The sequence below is a fragment of the Pseudophryne corroboree genome, chromosome 1 (genome assembly GCF_028390025.1).
Source record: "Pseudophryne corroboree isolate aPseCor3 chromosome 1, aPseCor3.hap2, whole genome shotgun sequence".
NCBI classification, from domain to species: Eukaryota; Metazoa; Chordata; class Amphibia; order Anura; family Myobatrachidae; genus Pseudophryne; species Pseudophryne corroboree.
The window spans coordinates 454,585,589-454,598,964 of NC_086444.1; the positions used below are offsets into that span (position 1 = coordinate 454,585,589).

The window sequence follows — 13,376 nt, forward strand, 5'->3', positions numbered from 1 at the left end:
CATGGGAACTAGTGGGCTCCTGAAATGGGGTCTAGGGGCATGATACTGGCATTCAGGACAGGAAGAACAATATTCAGACACTTCTTTATAAACCCCTGGCCAAAAGAACCTTTGTAAAACTCTTTCAGTGGTTTTTTCTGCCCCTAAATGTCCTGCTGTAACGTGACTATGAGCTAAATCTAGCACCGTTCTCCGATAAGGCTGGGGTACTACCAGCTGTTCTACCACATCCTCACCCTTTTTGACAATGTGGTACAAAAGCTCATTACAGATGGCCATGTGGGGATACGTAACCCTGTCACCTGGTACCACAGGCTCCCCATTAACAATCTTAACATTCTCTCTAGCCTTTATCAAGGTAGGATCCTTTAACTGTTCAGATGCAAACAGATCCTTTTTTACTTCCAGGTCCGGCACGCTTTCGTTTCTAACCACTATGTCTCTGTTCCCAGCAAGAGGGTCCTCACTGGACTCCCCATCTGTCACTTCCCCAGCCAAACTGGCAAAAGGCAAAGGGTCAGAAAGTTCCGAAGACACACCTACATCCATACAATCACCGGTATTACCAACTGGCTCTTCACTTCTCACATCTGCTGATAAACGTGATTCCCACAGTTTCCAGAAATGAGGAAAATCCCTCCCTATTATGGCGTTATGCACCAAGGTGGGGACCAGTCCTACTTTAACCATTGCTGACCCACAACAAGTTTCTATATTCACTTCAGCAGTGACATAATACTGGGTATCCCCATGTATGCAAGTTACCCCAATAGGTATTTGCTGGACCTTTAAGGGGTTCACTAACTTAGTTTTCACGAGGGTAACTAAACTTCCTGAATCTAGCAAGGCCTCTACCCAGTTACCCTCTAAGAACACATCACACATTTGTTTTTCCAGCTCAGGTGAAGGTACCACAGTACAGGCTAACCTAGCAAAGAAAGACATTCTGCGACATTCAAAGGCAGCATCACATTGCATGGGTTCTTGCATGACTGGGCAATTGGCAACAACATGACCTGGCATACCACATCTAAAACATTTAACCACACGATTATCAACCCGTTTGGGCAACATAGACCGTTCTAGCCCCATTGGCCTGTCTCCAGGGCCAGTGTTTACAGTCTCTCCAGCCTTGCGTTCTCTTAACCGCCCAGCAACGTTTTCCCACGGAACAGTCTTACCAGTCTTTACTGAAGGGCGCTGTCGAGGATCTATGGGTTGCTGGGTGGTCATCAGTAGTTCCTCTGCTGCCAAATACCGCTCTACCATGTCCACTAATTGGTCAGCAGTACCCGGGTTTCCATGGCTCACCCACTTGCGCAGGACCATGGGCAAAGATCTCAAGTAGCGGTCCATGACGACTCTTTCAACCATCTGGGGACCAGTTAATGTCTCTGGCTGTAGCCATTTTTTTGTTAGCTGAATAAGGTCGTGCATCTGAGAGCGCGGAGGCTTCTCCATGGCGTACACCCAACGGTGCACCCGTTGTGCTCGTACTGACAGCGTGACACCCAGGCGGGTCAGGATCTCAGTCTTTAGTTTATCATAGTCCCGAGCCTCAGCAGGGCTTAAATCAAAGTACGCTTTTTGGGGCTCACCTGACAGAAAAGGTGCCAGCAGACTGGCCCATTGTGCTTTTGGCCAGTTCTCACGCTCTGCAGTCCTTTCAAACGTGGTCAAGTAGGCCTCCACATCATCAGCCTCTGTCATTTTCTGCAGGAAGTGACTGGCCCGTATAGAACTAGAGCTGGTCGGAGCACTGACGGCCACATCTCCAATCCGGGCTGCAAGGCTCTGCACCACTTCTGTTAAGGCCTCTCTATCCTGACGCTGTTGCCTGTAAAGTTCGTCAATAGCCACCTGCTGCTGTCTCCTATTTTCCTCCATTGCCACCTGCTGTTGTCTCCTATTTTCCTCCATTGCCACCTGCTGCTGTCGGTTGGCCTCCTGCTGAGCCGCTGTAGCTTGCAGCAAGGCTTTAAGCAGATCCTCCATGTCGACAGATTTTTCAGGCGGCTTTGTAGCTGCTTTCACCCAGGACATATATCAAACCCTCAGGGGTGAGTCTCAGTAACTTCACACTGGGCTGTATCTGCATAAACCACCGTTTTCTGCAGGCCTCACAAAGCTGCTGCTTTCACTTATGCGCAGAACGGGGTTGCTCGCATTCTCCACCAAGTTGTAACACTGTAGGGGTGCAAGGCACCTTTTCCTGGGGAATATGGCGGCACGCAGCAGCTGAGGAACAACACAAGTCCAGTTTCTGGTACAACTGACCCCGGCCAGTTTTATTGAAACAGAAAATAAAACAAACCCCAAAATAAAAATACCTTGCCTGTCCGGCACTAACTAAACATAAGATATTCCTAACTGTCACTAAACAAAACACAGAGTTCTTCAGTACATACTGTATAGCTCACTTGCATCAGAAAGCGTGTCTCTCACACACAGATCCTGCAGCCTTCCCAGGCAGTCTGCCCATACTAATCAGGTTAGCAGCACTATAACACACTTACACAGCTGAAACCCTGATTAGCCCTCTGTGAGGCCAAAGACCCGAACTGGGCCCAATGTCTAGAACTCGCCTTATCTCTCTCTCAGAGCCTTTACCCAGCTTTTACAGCAAACTGAAAAGGTTCAGACAAAACAAAAAGCATTTTTCCTAGAAGTTAACATTTTCTAAAACATGTAAGACAAGAACCTGGGACAAATATACCTGCCCTCAAACACTATCCCAGTGTTCTTGTCACAATATATATATATATGTAGGTGTGCGGGGTGTATGTATAGATGTATGTATATATATATTTATATATATATATGCATACAATACCATATATAGGGGGTAAAACAAACCACTTTCGCAATGTTTTATAATAACAAAATGCCCCGCCTTGCCACAAGCGGAACCTCCGAAAACATCTGGGGCACCTAAATTAGAGGTACACTACATACAGGACGGGGTGTTGCCTTCCCTTTGTTATTCCTTGGTGTCAATGGGTACTAATGCTATTGGTATTTTGGGGAATGTGTATATATGAAACAGTGTGGCTCAGCACACTAATCCCCTAAACACCCAACCACAGAGGCCTGGGTTCAAGTACCACAACAGATACTTTAAGGCATCAGACAAATAGCGCTGCGGCTCAGTACGCTAGTAGCGGGTATCTGAACAGGAGGATCAGGGTTTGAACAGCGCAGCGTTACTGGTTCACCAGAAAGTTTATTTCAATCGTGTCGGTCACTACACGTTATAGTGCAGACCTTACATACCGCTGTGTTTATTTAACCCACCTTTTCTCCTTTCGTTTGTCTCACCTGGGATAGTCAAAGAATTCCCTCTTAGGTGTGAAGTAAGCGGTGGAGCCATCTGCATAGCCCTCCACGCACCTGCAGGACGCTCCTGTTTGAACAGCTCAGATTATGCAGGTAATGTCACTGTTAACCTGAGACCTTGTACGTCATTTTACCTCTCCAGGTTTCTAAAAGAGCCTTGCTAACCTCCCATGTTACACGACTTGGCAGTGGAAAGGCCTCTCTGGGAGGAGGCGACAGATGTCCAGGATATGGAGGATGTCGGTTTTCGGTGCAGTCTCAACCAGTGTCTCAGAATATCCAGGTGCATTATACAGCAGTTCGTCTGATACTGCAGGTAAAGGAGGAGGTCATGTCAGGTCCATCAGGGTTCGACGCTGATGACGAAATGGTCCAGTTTCGGATGAGCTGGGCAGACTCCGGTAGGCGGCTTGCAGACACCCGCATACACAATTTCAGGTATAAAACAATGTTTGTTTTCCTATCCTTTCCCCGTAGACGGAAGGAAATGGTATCAGAATCTCTCCAGGGGATACCCCTCAAGGTATCACCGGTCCAACAAGCTGCCGTTTTCCTGAGGCAACATTGCTCAGGTATCCATCGAAGACATATATACGGCAGCGGGATTCTACCTTGTCCGGAGAAGGTGGGTGGTGGAACGATTGTCCTCTAGGTTACAATCAATTGCTACTTTGGGTCAGATCAGAATCACGATTCTGCTTTAGGCTCTTTTGAGGTCTCCACGTCTGCAGACTCGGAATCTTGGGCTGTCTTAACCCGACGACCTCTGGGCCTGCGACAGTGACAGGTGAACATGAAATCCTACGGGGCAGATGGTTCAGGGGAAGGAACTTTCTGCAGGATTTCTTGAACCATTGGAGGTAAGTCTACTTTTCTTTCTCCTACTGCTGCCCCAGCTTCAAGACAGACCTTTACCGGTCTTTCCTTTAGATCTTTCTGACCTTTTCAAGCTTTCGACTCCACAAGGGCGATATCTCCGTCGCCAGGGGATCTCAGGGTAACAGGCTGAAGCAGAGGTTCAGCATCCTCGGTCCAGTCTGACTTTAGGTCATCCTATACACCCACTGCAGGTCAGACCTTCCTACCACCTGGAGGGTCCCAGGGTAGGCGCATGTCGGTGGTCCTACGGGGAGTACTGAGAAGGCTTAGGCGGTTAAAGCCTAGATTTTGGAGTACAACCGTCTCAGGAGTCAAGAGAGTCATACTACAGGCGGCGCTCCATATGCTTCTAACCGCAAAGGATGTTGATCCCTGTTTTTCAGATATCATTTGAATCGGGACAGTTCTCAGGCCTTTGTTTTCTTTTCACGTTCCGAAGCCAGTTGGCTCGGCCAGGCCTATTCTGGCCTTAGAATCCTTTCAGTCTGTGATTGCTAGTTTTGTACAAGATAGGGAGTTTTACGTGTCCCTTGTCTTCAGGGAGGCCTGTTTACTGATTTCCGTTGGGTTTCCTCATCTGACTTTTCTCAGAGTCGCATTACAGGATACTCATTTTCACTGTCAGTCCTTTCCATTCGGTCTCTCTTCCGCTCCCACAGGGTTCAGGAAGATCACAGAATAACTCTTTTTCAAGGGCAGGAAGTACGTTGGTTCCCTAATGGGACAATCTACTGCTACTATCCCACTCTTTACATTAGGTGGCTTCTGAATATCCGAAGGATCCAGGAGCTTCTGGTTCGACACGGATCTCTCAACACGGTCCGTCTGAGGATTTTTCCTTCCTCGGCACCAGGTACTCTATTTCTTCAGTCAAGCTGCGACGCAATGAGTGGTCGCCTACATTCCCCTCTGAGCGGAGGACAACCATCTTCTTTACAGGTCAAGCCGCCAGGTCAGACTCCCGGGTGAGGGGACATTCCCTGGAGTTTTGTCAACTGGTCCGCTTTTGGCGGAGATTTCGGATCGACCTCAGGGCGTTCTGACTAACTCTTTAACCCTTTACTACTCTCGGACGTGAGCTCTGGCGGTAGTAGCCGAGGATGCCCTCAGGGCTCCTTGGAGTTTTCTGGTTATTCTATCCTGCCTCCTTTTCTATTTCTACCTTACTTTCGGTAACACAGGAGGGGAATATGCGTGCTAGTCCTCTCGGTGGCTCCGGTTGGGCCACGCATGACTTGAAGATACAGCTACACCTGTTGTCAGTAGAGGAGCCTTGGCTCCTACCTCGACTGGACTGTCTACTTCAACAGGGTCCTTTTCTTTGTTCAATCTTACACTGGTCTCGTTTAACCGTGTGACTGTTCTCGAGGCCTCAGAAGGGAGGAGTTCCCTAGTTCGGTTAGGCCTACTGGGCCCCGATTTCAGAAGTCTGTTACCTCTTCTCGCTTTTGCCACTTTTGGAAAACTTTATGGGACATAAGAAGGATAAAAGAGTTTTTCCCTTTCTTTCAGTTACCATTCAGCCATCATCTTTGGTTTCTCTGGGAGGTTTTTTGCTCCGCTGCACTTCAAACCACATTGACCTGAATTTTAGGTCTCTGCCTTCTTCGGTTTTCTTCCAAAAGAGATTTGCCTGGCAGCCGTAAGTTCGGGCTCTCTTTCAGAGAGTACTCTATTGGCAACTCCCCCGGCTGAGCTTTGGCCTCAGCGGTCGTTTCTTCCAAAGGGGATGTCCGTTTTTCATATAAATCTGACACTAGTGTTTTTCAGTCCTCTTTTGACTGTTGTCAGGGCTCGTCGACTCTCTCTACAGAGGTCTTAGGCTATTCGGCGAAGTGTTTTTCTTCTTTGTTCTGTACGATGCTCCCGTACTAAATAGCCGGGGTCCCAGCATATGCTGGGCTATTGGATACATCTGACCATCAGACAGTCTTCTTGGCGGTTGCTCGGGAGCCTCCGTTTTCTGTTTCAGCGCACTTTACGCGCGTTGTGGGACCTTCGTGGGCAGCTGCCCGTGGGGTCTCCATGAATACTTTATGTCGGGCGGCTACTTGGTCGGACCGACATTCGTTTTGTCAAATTGTACAAGTTTGACACTTTTGCGGCCTCTGCATCACAGTTTGGCCGAGCGGTTTACAGGACTCTCAGCGCTCTCCCACCCGTTTTGGGAGCTCTGGGACGTCCCCATTGTAACTACGCTCCAGTGGCCCCTAGTGGATGAAGGAGAAATCAGGATTTTGGTACTTACCGATAAATCCCTTTCTCCGATTCCACAGGGGCCACTGGACGCCCGCCCAGCGCTGTTCCTCCTTGTTTTTTGCTTAACGGTTTGCAGATCACCATATGGCTGCTTGTTGGGTTCAGGCTAGCCGGTTGTTTCTTAGGTTCTGTTCCAGGTTTGGTTTGTGTTATCCTGGTTTACAGGGCTTCATTAACCTCCTCTACCTTACGGTTTGTTTATTCCAGCTCTCCTCGGGCACAGTTTTACGTAGACTGACTTGGAGGGGAGATAGTAGGGGAGGAGCTAGCCACAGTGTGAGAATTTTAAAGTGCCAGCTCCCAATTACTGCCTACTATTTCCCCATTGTAGCTACGCTCCAGTGGCCCCTGTGGAATCGGAGAAAGGGATTTATCGGTATGTACCAAAATCCTGATTTTACGCTGTGGACCAGTGTGACACACCATCTGTCTGTTTAAAGCTTGCTACATCAATACATAGTTCCCTTCTACCATACAATGTTAGTTGAGTCATTGAAAATTTCTAGAATGCTTTATAGACTAGGAGGCCTGTGTAGTAATAATCTCAGTCAGTATTGCGGACGGTTTATTAAATTATCACTGCTACTGTATGTATTAAAATGCAGGCACAACAGTAGCGATAAACACTGTCCATACAAGTTACATCCGTTTCGTATCGAAGGAGTCTTTTATGTTTTTGAAAGACTCTAAGTTTGACACTTCACATTCATAGTGGGCCTGATTCTGATTTGGAAGTAAAGCATAAAAAAAGCAAACAACTTTGTATATGTTGCAATGCAAGGGCAGAAAATACATTTAGATTTTTTTCTGTGTAGGATAAATACTGGGTGCTTTTGCATGTAGCCCACAAATGTTAGACAGATTTATTTTTACACTGCTATTTAGATTTTAGTTTGGACACACTCCACCCAAATCTAAATCTATCTGCACATTTTAAATCTGCCCCACCTGCAGTGCAACATGTTTTTGCACAGGTGCTAGGTTACTTGCTTTCTTGTTTTGCTTTGCTTCCAAATCTGAAATCAGGTCCAGTGGCAGGAGCCAGTAGGAGGCAAGAATGCCTCCATTGGCATAAAGCGGTTTATGAAGAAGTCTTTAACCAATAGGGCCAAACTCCAAAAAGGTACTCTTTGTGGTGTTTGGTAAATAGGGGTCAGACCGTAGTCTTCACTGAAATAATGTGAAATTTGATGTATTAGGCTATTAGTATATAGCAACAATAATACAATTATGTAGAAACTGCAGTTACTACACAATTTTATGAAAAACTGGCTTGATAAGGAGACCTCCAGGGATTATGATTTTTGTATACAAGGTCTATCTAGTGCAGGGGTAGCCAACCCTGGTCTTCGAGAGCTACCAACAGTTAACGGTTTTCCAGGTTTCCTCACAAAATCACAAGTTAAGTAATTAGCTCTGTGGATCTTTTAAAATGTGTCAGTGAGTAATGATTGCACCTCTGCACCTGCTAGGTAAGCTGGAACACGTGAACTGTTGGTAGCTCTCGAGGACCAGGGTTGGCTACCACTGATCTAGTGTTTGTCAGTGTGCCCAGATATTAGTTCTCTTGTACAGACCAGTGGTCTCTATATTTACAATTTTTGTAATTGTTGCTCATGCTAAACATACCATAAGTTGCCACTGTGCATGTGCCCTTCACTGTTTCCTTACAATGTCTCCTTAACTTGCAGTTTGGTCAGGATCTCCCAGAAGTAAGTGCACTGGATTTGGAATTACTTGTGTCAGATATTCCTCAATTACCTGATGTTGAAACCTTACCTGAGTCACGCAAGAGACGAGAACGCAGAAAAGACACAACTCAGGAGCCAAAAAAGCCCAAAGAGACACTCACTAGGGCAGAAGAAAAGAAAGATGAAGAAAGAAGTCAAGAGCAGGAGGAAAATATATACCAGCGTGATGCGAGGGGAGAAGTTGATGTAGAAGAGAGCACTATAGAAATTGAAAGCAAAAGAAGAGAGCTTCAGGAAATGGTAAGAGAAAGACAGCGTCTCAGAGAAGAAGAAAGACAAACTGAGCTCCAACAGGAATCTGAAAGAGAAAGGGAGAGAACGGAGAGAGCGAAACGTGAAAAAAAGCGCCAACAAGAGGCAGATATAGAAAGGGAGCGTTTGAAAAAAACTGTAAGAGAGCTGAAACTTCTTCAAAGAGCAGGGGCTAAAGAAGAGTTCCTCCTCGAAAAACAACGACAAATTGAACACCTCAAGGCATTACAAAAGGAAAAAGAACGCCAGTGGGAGGCTGAAAAATTAAAGCAGCAAATTATAGAAAAGGAAAGGGAGAGTGAGCGACTTCAAGAATGCGAGAGAGATAGACAACGTCTCAGTGAAGCTGAACAGGAGATTGTACGTCTTAAAGAGTTTTTGGAGTTGGAGAAAAGAAGAAAAACAGAGAGATTGAGCCCAGAAAAGAAGGGTAAGAAAAGAAAAGATAAAAAGACTGATGTATGCAGTAACATGCTTTTAGTTAAAACCCAAGATTTTCTAAAAAGCTATATAAATATATTAAAAACACTATTTCTTCTTCAGGGTTCATAGCCATCCACAGGGAATACGCTGGGTGTGATGGTGGATCCAGAGGACTCCGGGCACCAAACAGTTAAGCTTTTCAGAAGCTCCCAAAGCAGTTCCATGTCCCTAGAAGACTTACTTCCTTTTACCCTATTCCAACTGTGGATTGTACCAAGTGGGAAAAGCAGTAGATTCCCATGTGACACGTCTGATAAAGAGCTCTACATTTCTTATTCCTACTGCATCCTCCTTAATGGAGACAACAGATAGACAAGTGGATGCATGTCTAATGTCTATATACTCCCTCACAGGAGATATTTCACGCCCTGCTACAGCAACAGTGTGGGTAGCTAAAGCTATTGAGAGCTGGGCGGATGCCCTGGAAATAGTCTCACCTCTGATGCAACCCGTGAACAGTTAACTGTCATCGCAAATATCAGAGATGCAGCTTTTTATATTGGAGAAGCAGCCCTAGATATAGCCCTCTTAACCTCCAATGCTTCGACTTCATCAGTAGCGGCCCGCCGCATTATTTGACTTTGCTCATGGAAAGCCGACTCGGATTCTAAGAAAGCTCCGGAAGCACTCCCATATACGGGTGATGTACCATTTGGGCCTGAATTAGACAAGATTGTCACTACTCTGGCTGCCTCTAAATCAACCTTCCTGCCTTCGGTCCTTTCGCCGCCAAGGTAAGGCCAGAGGGCAGGCCATTCCTAAACTGTCACACTCCACTAAGCCCAAAGGCAAGCAGCCCTAGACCACCACATGCACGGCTTCCAAGCCCAAGGATAAAATCTCAGCCTGATGGGACGGGTCCCTCCTGGGGGGGGGGGGGAGGGGGGGGGGCATTGTGGTAGGCCGACTTCTGCAGTTTGCACACTATTGGCATCAGATCACGTCAAACGCATGGGTGCAACAGGTAGTCTCTCACAGGTACGCTCTCTCCTTCAGGGGAAGACCCCCCAACAACATTTTCTTATTATCCCTCCCGCATACCTCGGCAAAGCTCAAGCTCTCCAGACGGCTATTCACTCCTTGCAGCAGGGTGACGTGATCGTTCCTGTACCAACGTCGCAACGTGGCCAGGATTTTTATTCAACACTGTTCCTAGTTCAGAAACCCAATGGATCCTACCAGCCCATCCTCAATCTCAAGTTGTTGAACAAGTATCTCATAGTGTCCAAGTTTGGAATGGAAACCGTACGCTCTATCGTCTTGGCTATGCAGACTAGCGACTTAAAGGTCTCGCTGGACATTCAGGACGCCTATCTACATGTGCTCATAACACCGTCATCAGCAATACCTTCGGTTTGCAGTGCTGCACCAGCATGTCCAGTTTCAGGTACTGCCTTTTGGTCTTTCTGCAGCACTGAGAGTATTTACCAAACTCATGGCGGCTCACCTTCGCAATCAGGGAATCAGAATACTCCCTTATTTAGACGTCTTACTGATCCTGGCACATTCCCCAGAGATCCTCATTCGCTATCTTCAAGTAACCATAGCCTTCTTACAGAAACAGGGTTGGCTGATCAACTGGAAGTGCTTTCTAGTGCTCATAGAGTATGGTGCATCTGGGAGCTCTTCTAGACACTCAGGTACAAAGAATTGTTCTGCCGAAGGACAAGATTGGGACACTGCACCTTCGGGTGCCCAGACTGTTGCACAGTCACAAAGTGTCTATTCACTCAGCAGTGCAGACCCTGGGGTCCATCGTATCCAACTTTGACATGGTGGAATATACTGCGTTCCACTCCAAGCCTCTACAGCACCTGATATTGGCCAGATGGAACGGTCAACCCAGATCGATAAAATCTAAAAATCTGAGTGTCCCTCTCGTGGTGGTCACACCTTTCAAGCCCTGTTGGACTCTAGCAGAAAGAGACTTGCCAATCAACATTCTGGAAATAAAGACTGTCTACAGGGCTCGAACTCTGGCTGAGAACATTCTTCAGGGTTGTCCTGTCCAAGTTCGGTCAGACAATGTCACGGCAGTAGCCTATCTCAATCACCAAGAAGGCACTCACATTGTCTTGGCAATGACAGAGGTGACACGGATTCTCATCTGGGCTGAAGGCAATCTTGAAAAAGAAAAAATTCAATACTTTTTATTTATTTTTCAAACAAACAAACAAACAAAAATACCTGTCAAACAACACTGAACACGTTACAGGTAGACAATATGTATATCACTTGCTGACAATGCCACTTTGTTACCAAAATAATATTAAACCAATAACAGTGTTATAAAAAGAAGGACTTTGTTATTGCTGTCTCAGTATACCATAAGTAAACACAACACAGAAATTATTACAATTCTGTCAAGTTGCAAAGTGTTATAAAAAGGATTTTGTTATTACGGTCTCATTATTATACCATAATTAAACACAACATAGAAATTACTATAATTCTGTCAAGTTGCAAAGATCAAAAGGCAATCTTTAAGCAATCTCTGCGACCTTTGGGGGTAATGCCAAGTTGATCGCAGCAGGATTTTTGTTAGCAGTTGGGCAAAACCATGTGCACTGCAGGGGAGGCAGATATAACATGTGCAGAGAGAGTTAGATTTGGGTGGGGTGTGTTCAATCTGCAATCTAATTTGCAGTGTAAAAATAAAGCAGCCAGTATTTACCCTGCACAGAAACAAAATAACCCACCCAAATCTAACTCTTACTGCACGTTATATCTGCCTCCCCTGCAGTACACATGGTTTTGCCCAACTGCTAACAAAAATCCTGCTGCGATCAACTTGGAATTACCCCCTTTATACCAAGGGTCCAAAACTGGGGGGCGGACTTTCTCAGTCGCCAGGATGTGCATGCTGGAAAGTGCTTCCTGAATCCAGAAGTCTTTCAGATGTTAGTGGACAGATGGGGTCTTCCGGAAGTAGACCTCATGGCCTCCAGACACAACTACAAGTTGTCTCAGTACGGTTCCAGAACAAGGGATCGTGGATGCGTTGGCAGTCAAGTGGCCGTTCAATCTGGCATACCTCTTTTCTACGGTATCCCTCCTTCCAGAGTGCAAACAGGAAGGCAGCACCGTAATCTTGATAACTCCGGCCTGGCCCAGGCATCATTGGTTCACGGATCTTCACAGTCTTTCCATAGACGTTCCAGGTTAACTTCCTCTATGACAAGACTTCTTGTCTCAGGGCCCTATCTACACCTGGCTCGCCTGTCTTTGAAGGCATGGCTCTTGAATCATCTCTCCTAAGATCTAAAGGGTTCTCCCGTTCGGTGGTTCAGACTATGTTCCGGGCACGGAAACTACTTCAGCCCGGATCTGTTACCGGATTTGGCAATGGTGTGCTCAACGACACTATAATTCACAGAGATTTTGGATATCCTGGCCTTTTCCCAATCAGGTTTGGATATAGGCCTCCGCCTTGCTTCCCTCAAGGTTCAGGTCTCCGCTCTATCTATTTGGTTCCAGAAGAGAATAGCTCTCTTGACAGATACCGTACCTTTTCACAGGGAGTACTGCGCATTCAGCCTCCCTTTGTGCCTCCAGTGGCCGCGGGGGATTTGCCTCTGGTTCTACGTGCATTGCAGCAGTCACCATTTGAACCCCTGGACTCTGTTGACCTCAAGTAGTTAAAGGCAAAGACTCTTTTTCTTTTGGCTTTAGCCTCAGTGAGAAGAGTATCTGACTAGGGAGCGCTATCCTGTCAGTCTCCATTCTGTTTTTTTCATCAAGACAGAGCAGTCCTGAAGACAGAACGCGGTTACCTTCCAAAGGTGGCTTTCAGCTTCCATTTGAATGAGAAAATAGTGGTGCCAGCTTTCCAGTCCCCAAACCTCTCGGTAAGGGAGGCCTTCTTGGATGTAGTCCGGCCTCTCAAAATCTACGTGGTCCATACTAGTGACATTAGAAGAACAGATTCACTTCTCATCCTCTCTGGATTCCATAAGTGATGCTGGCCAGCTAACAAGCAGAGTCTGGCCAGATGGCTTTGCATGGCTATCTCACAGGCTTACACACAAGCTGTCCTACCCGTGACGGATACAGTCTCCGCTCACTCTACTCGCTCTGTGGGACTTTCGTGGGCAACACTTCGTGGCGCATATGCTGAACAGCTATGCAAGGCAGCCACATGGTCCTCTGTCCACACGTTTCTTAGGTTCTATGTCTTTGATACGCTTGTCTCTCAAGATGCCTCATTTGGATGCAATGTTCTCCTCTCAGCTTAGGAACGTCCCCTCCCTTATTCAACTGATTTGAGACATCCCAGCATTTTCCCTGTGGATGGGTATGAACCCTGAAGAAGAAAATAAGAGTTATGGTAAAACTTACCTTTGCTAATTCTTTTTCTTCTAGGTTCATAGCACCCACAGGGCACCCATCCTGATGCACCTAGCTTCAATGGTTTAC

The 13,376-nt window shown here is 46.5% G+C and overlaps 1 protein-coding gene across 4 annotated transcripts in view; it reads left to right on the forward strand.

Moving 5' to 3' along the window:
* REC8 (REC8 meiotic recombination protein) overlaps positions 1–13,376 on the forward strand; it is a 295,804-nt gene that overhangs the window by 209,930 nt on the left and 72,498 nt on the right. For all 4 annotated transcript variants that reach the window (XM_063913650.1, XM_063913647.1, XM_063913648.1 and 1 more), the window contains one exon: positions 8,166–8,907. In XM_063913650.1, coding sequence (XP_063769720.1) covers positions 8,166–8,907 — 742 coding nt within the window. The remainder of the gene's footprint in view (positions 1–8,165; positions 8,908–13,376) is intronic.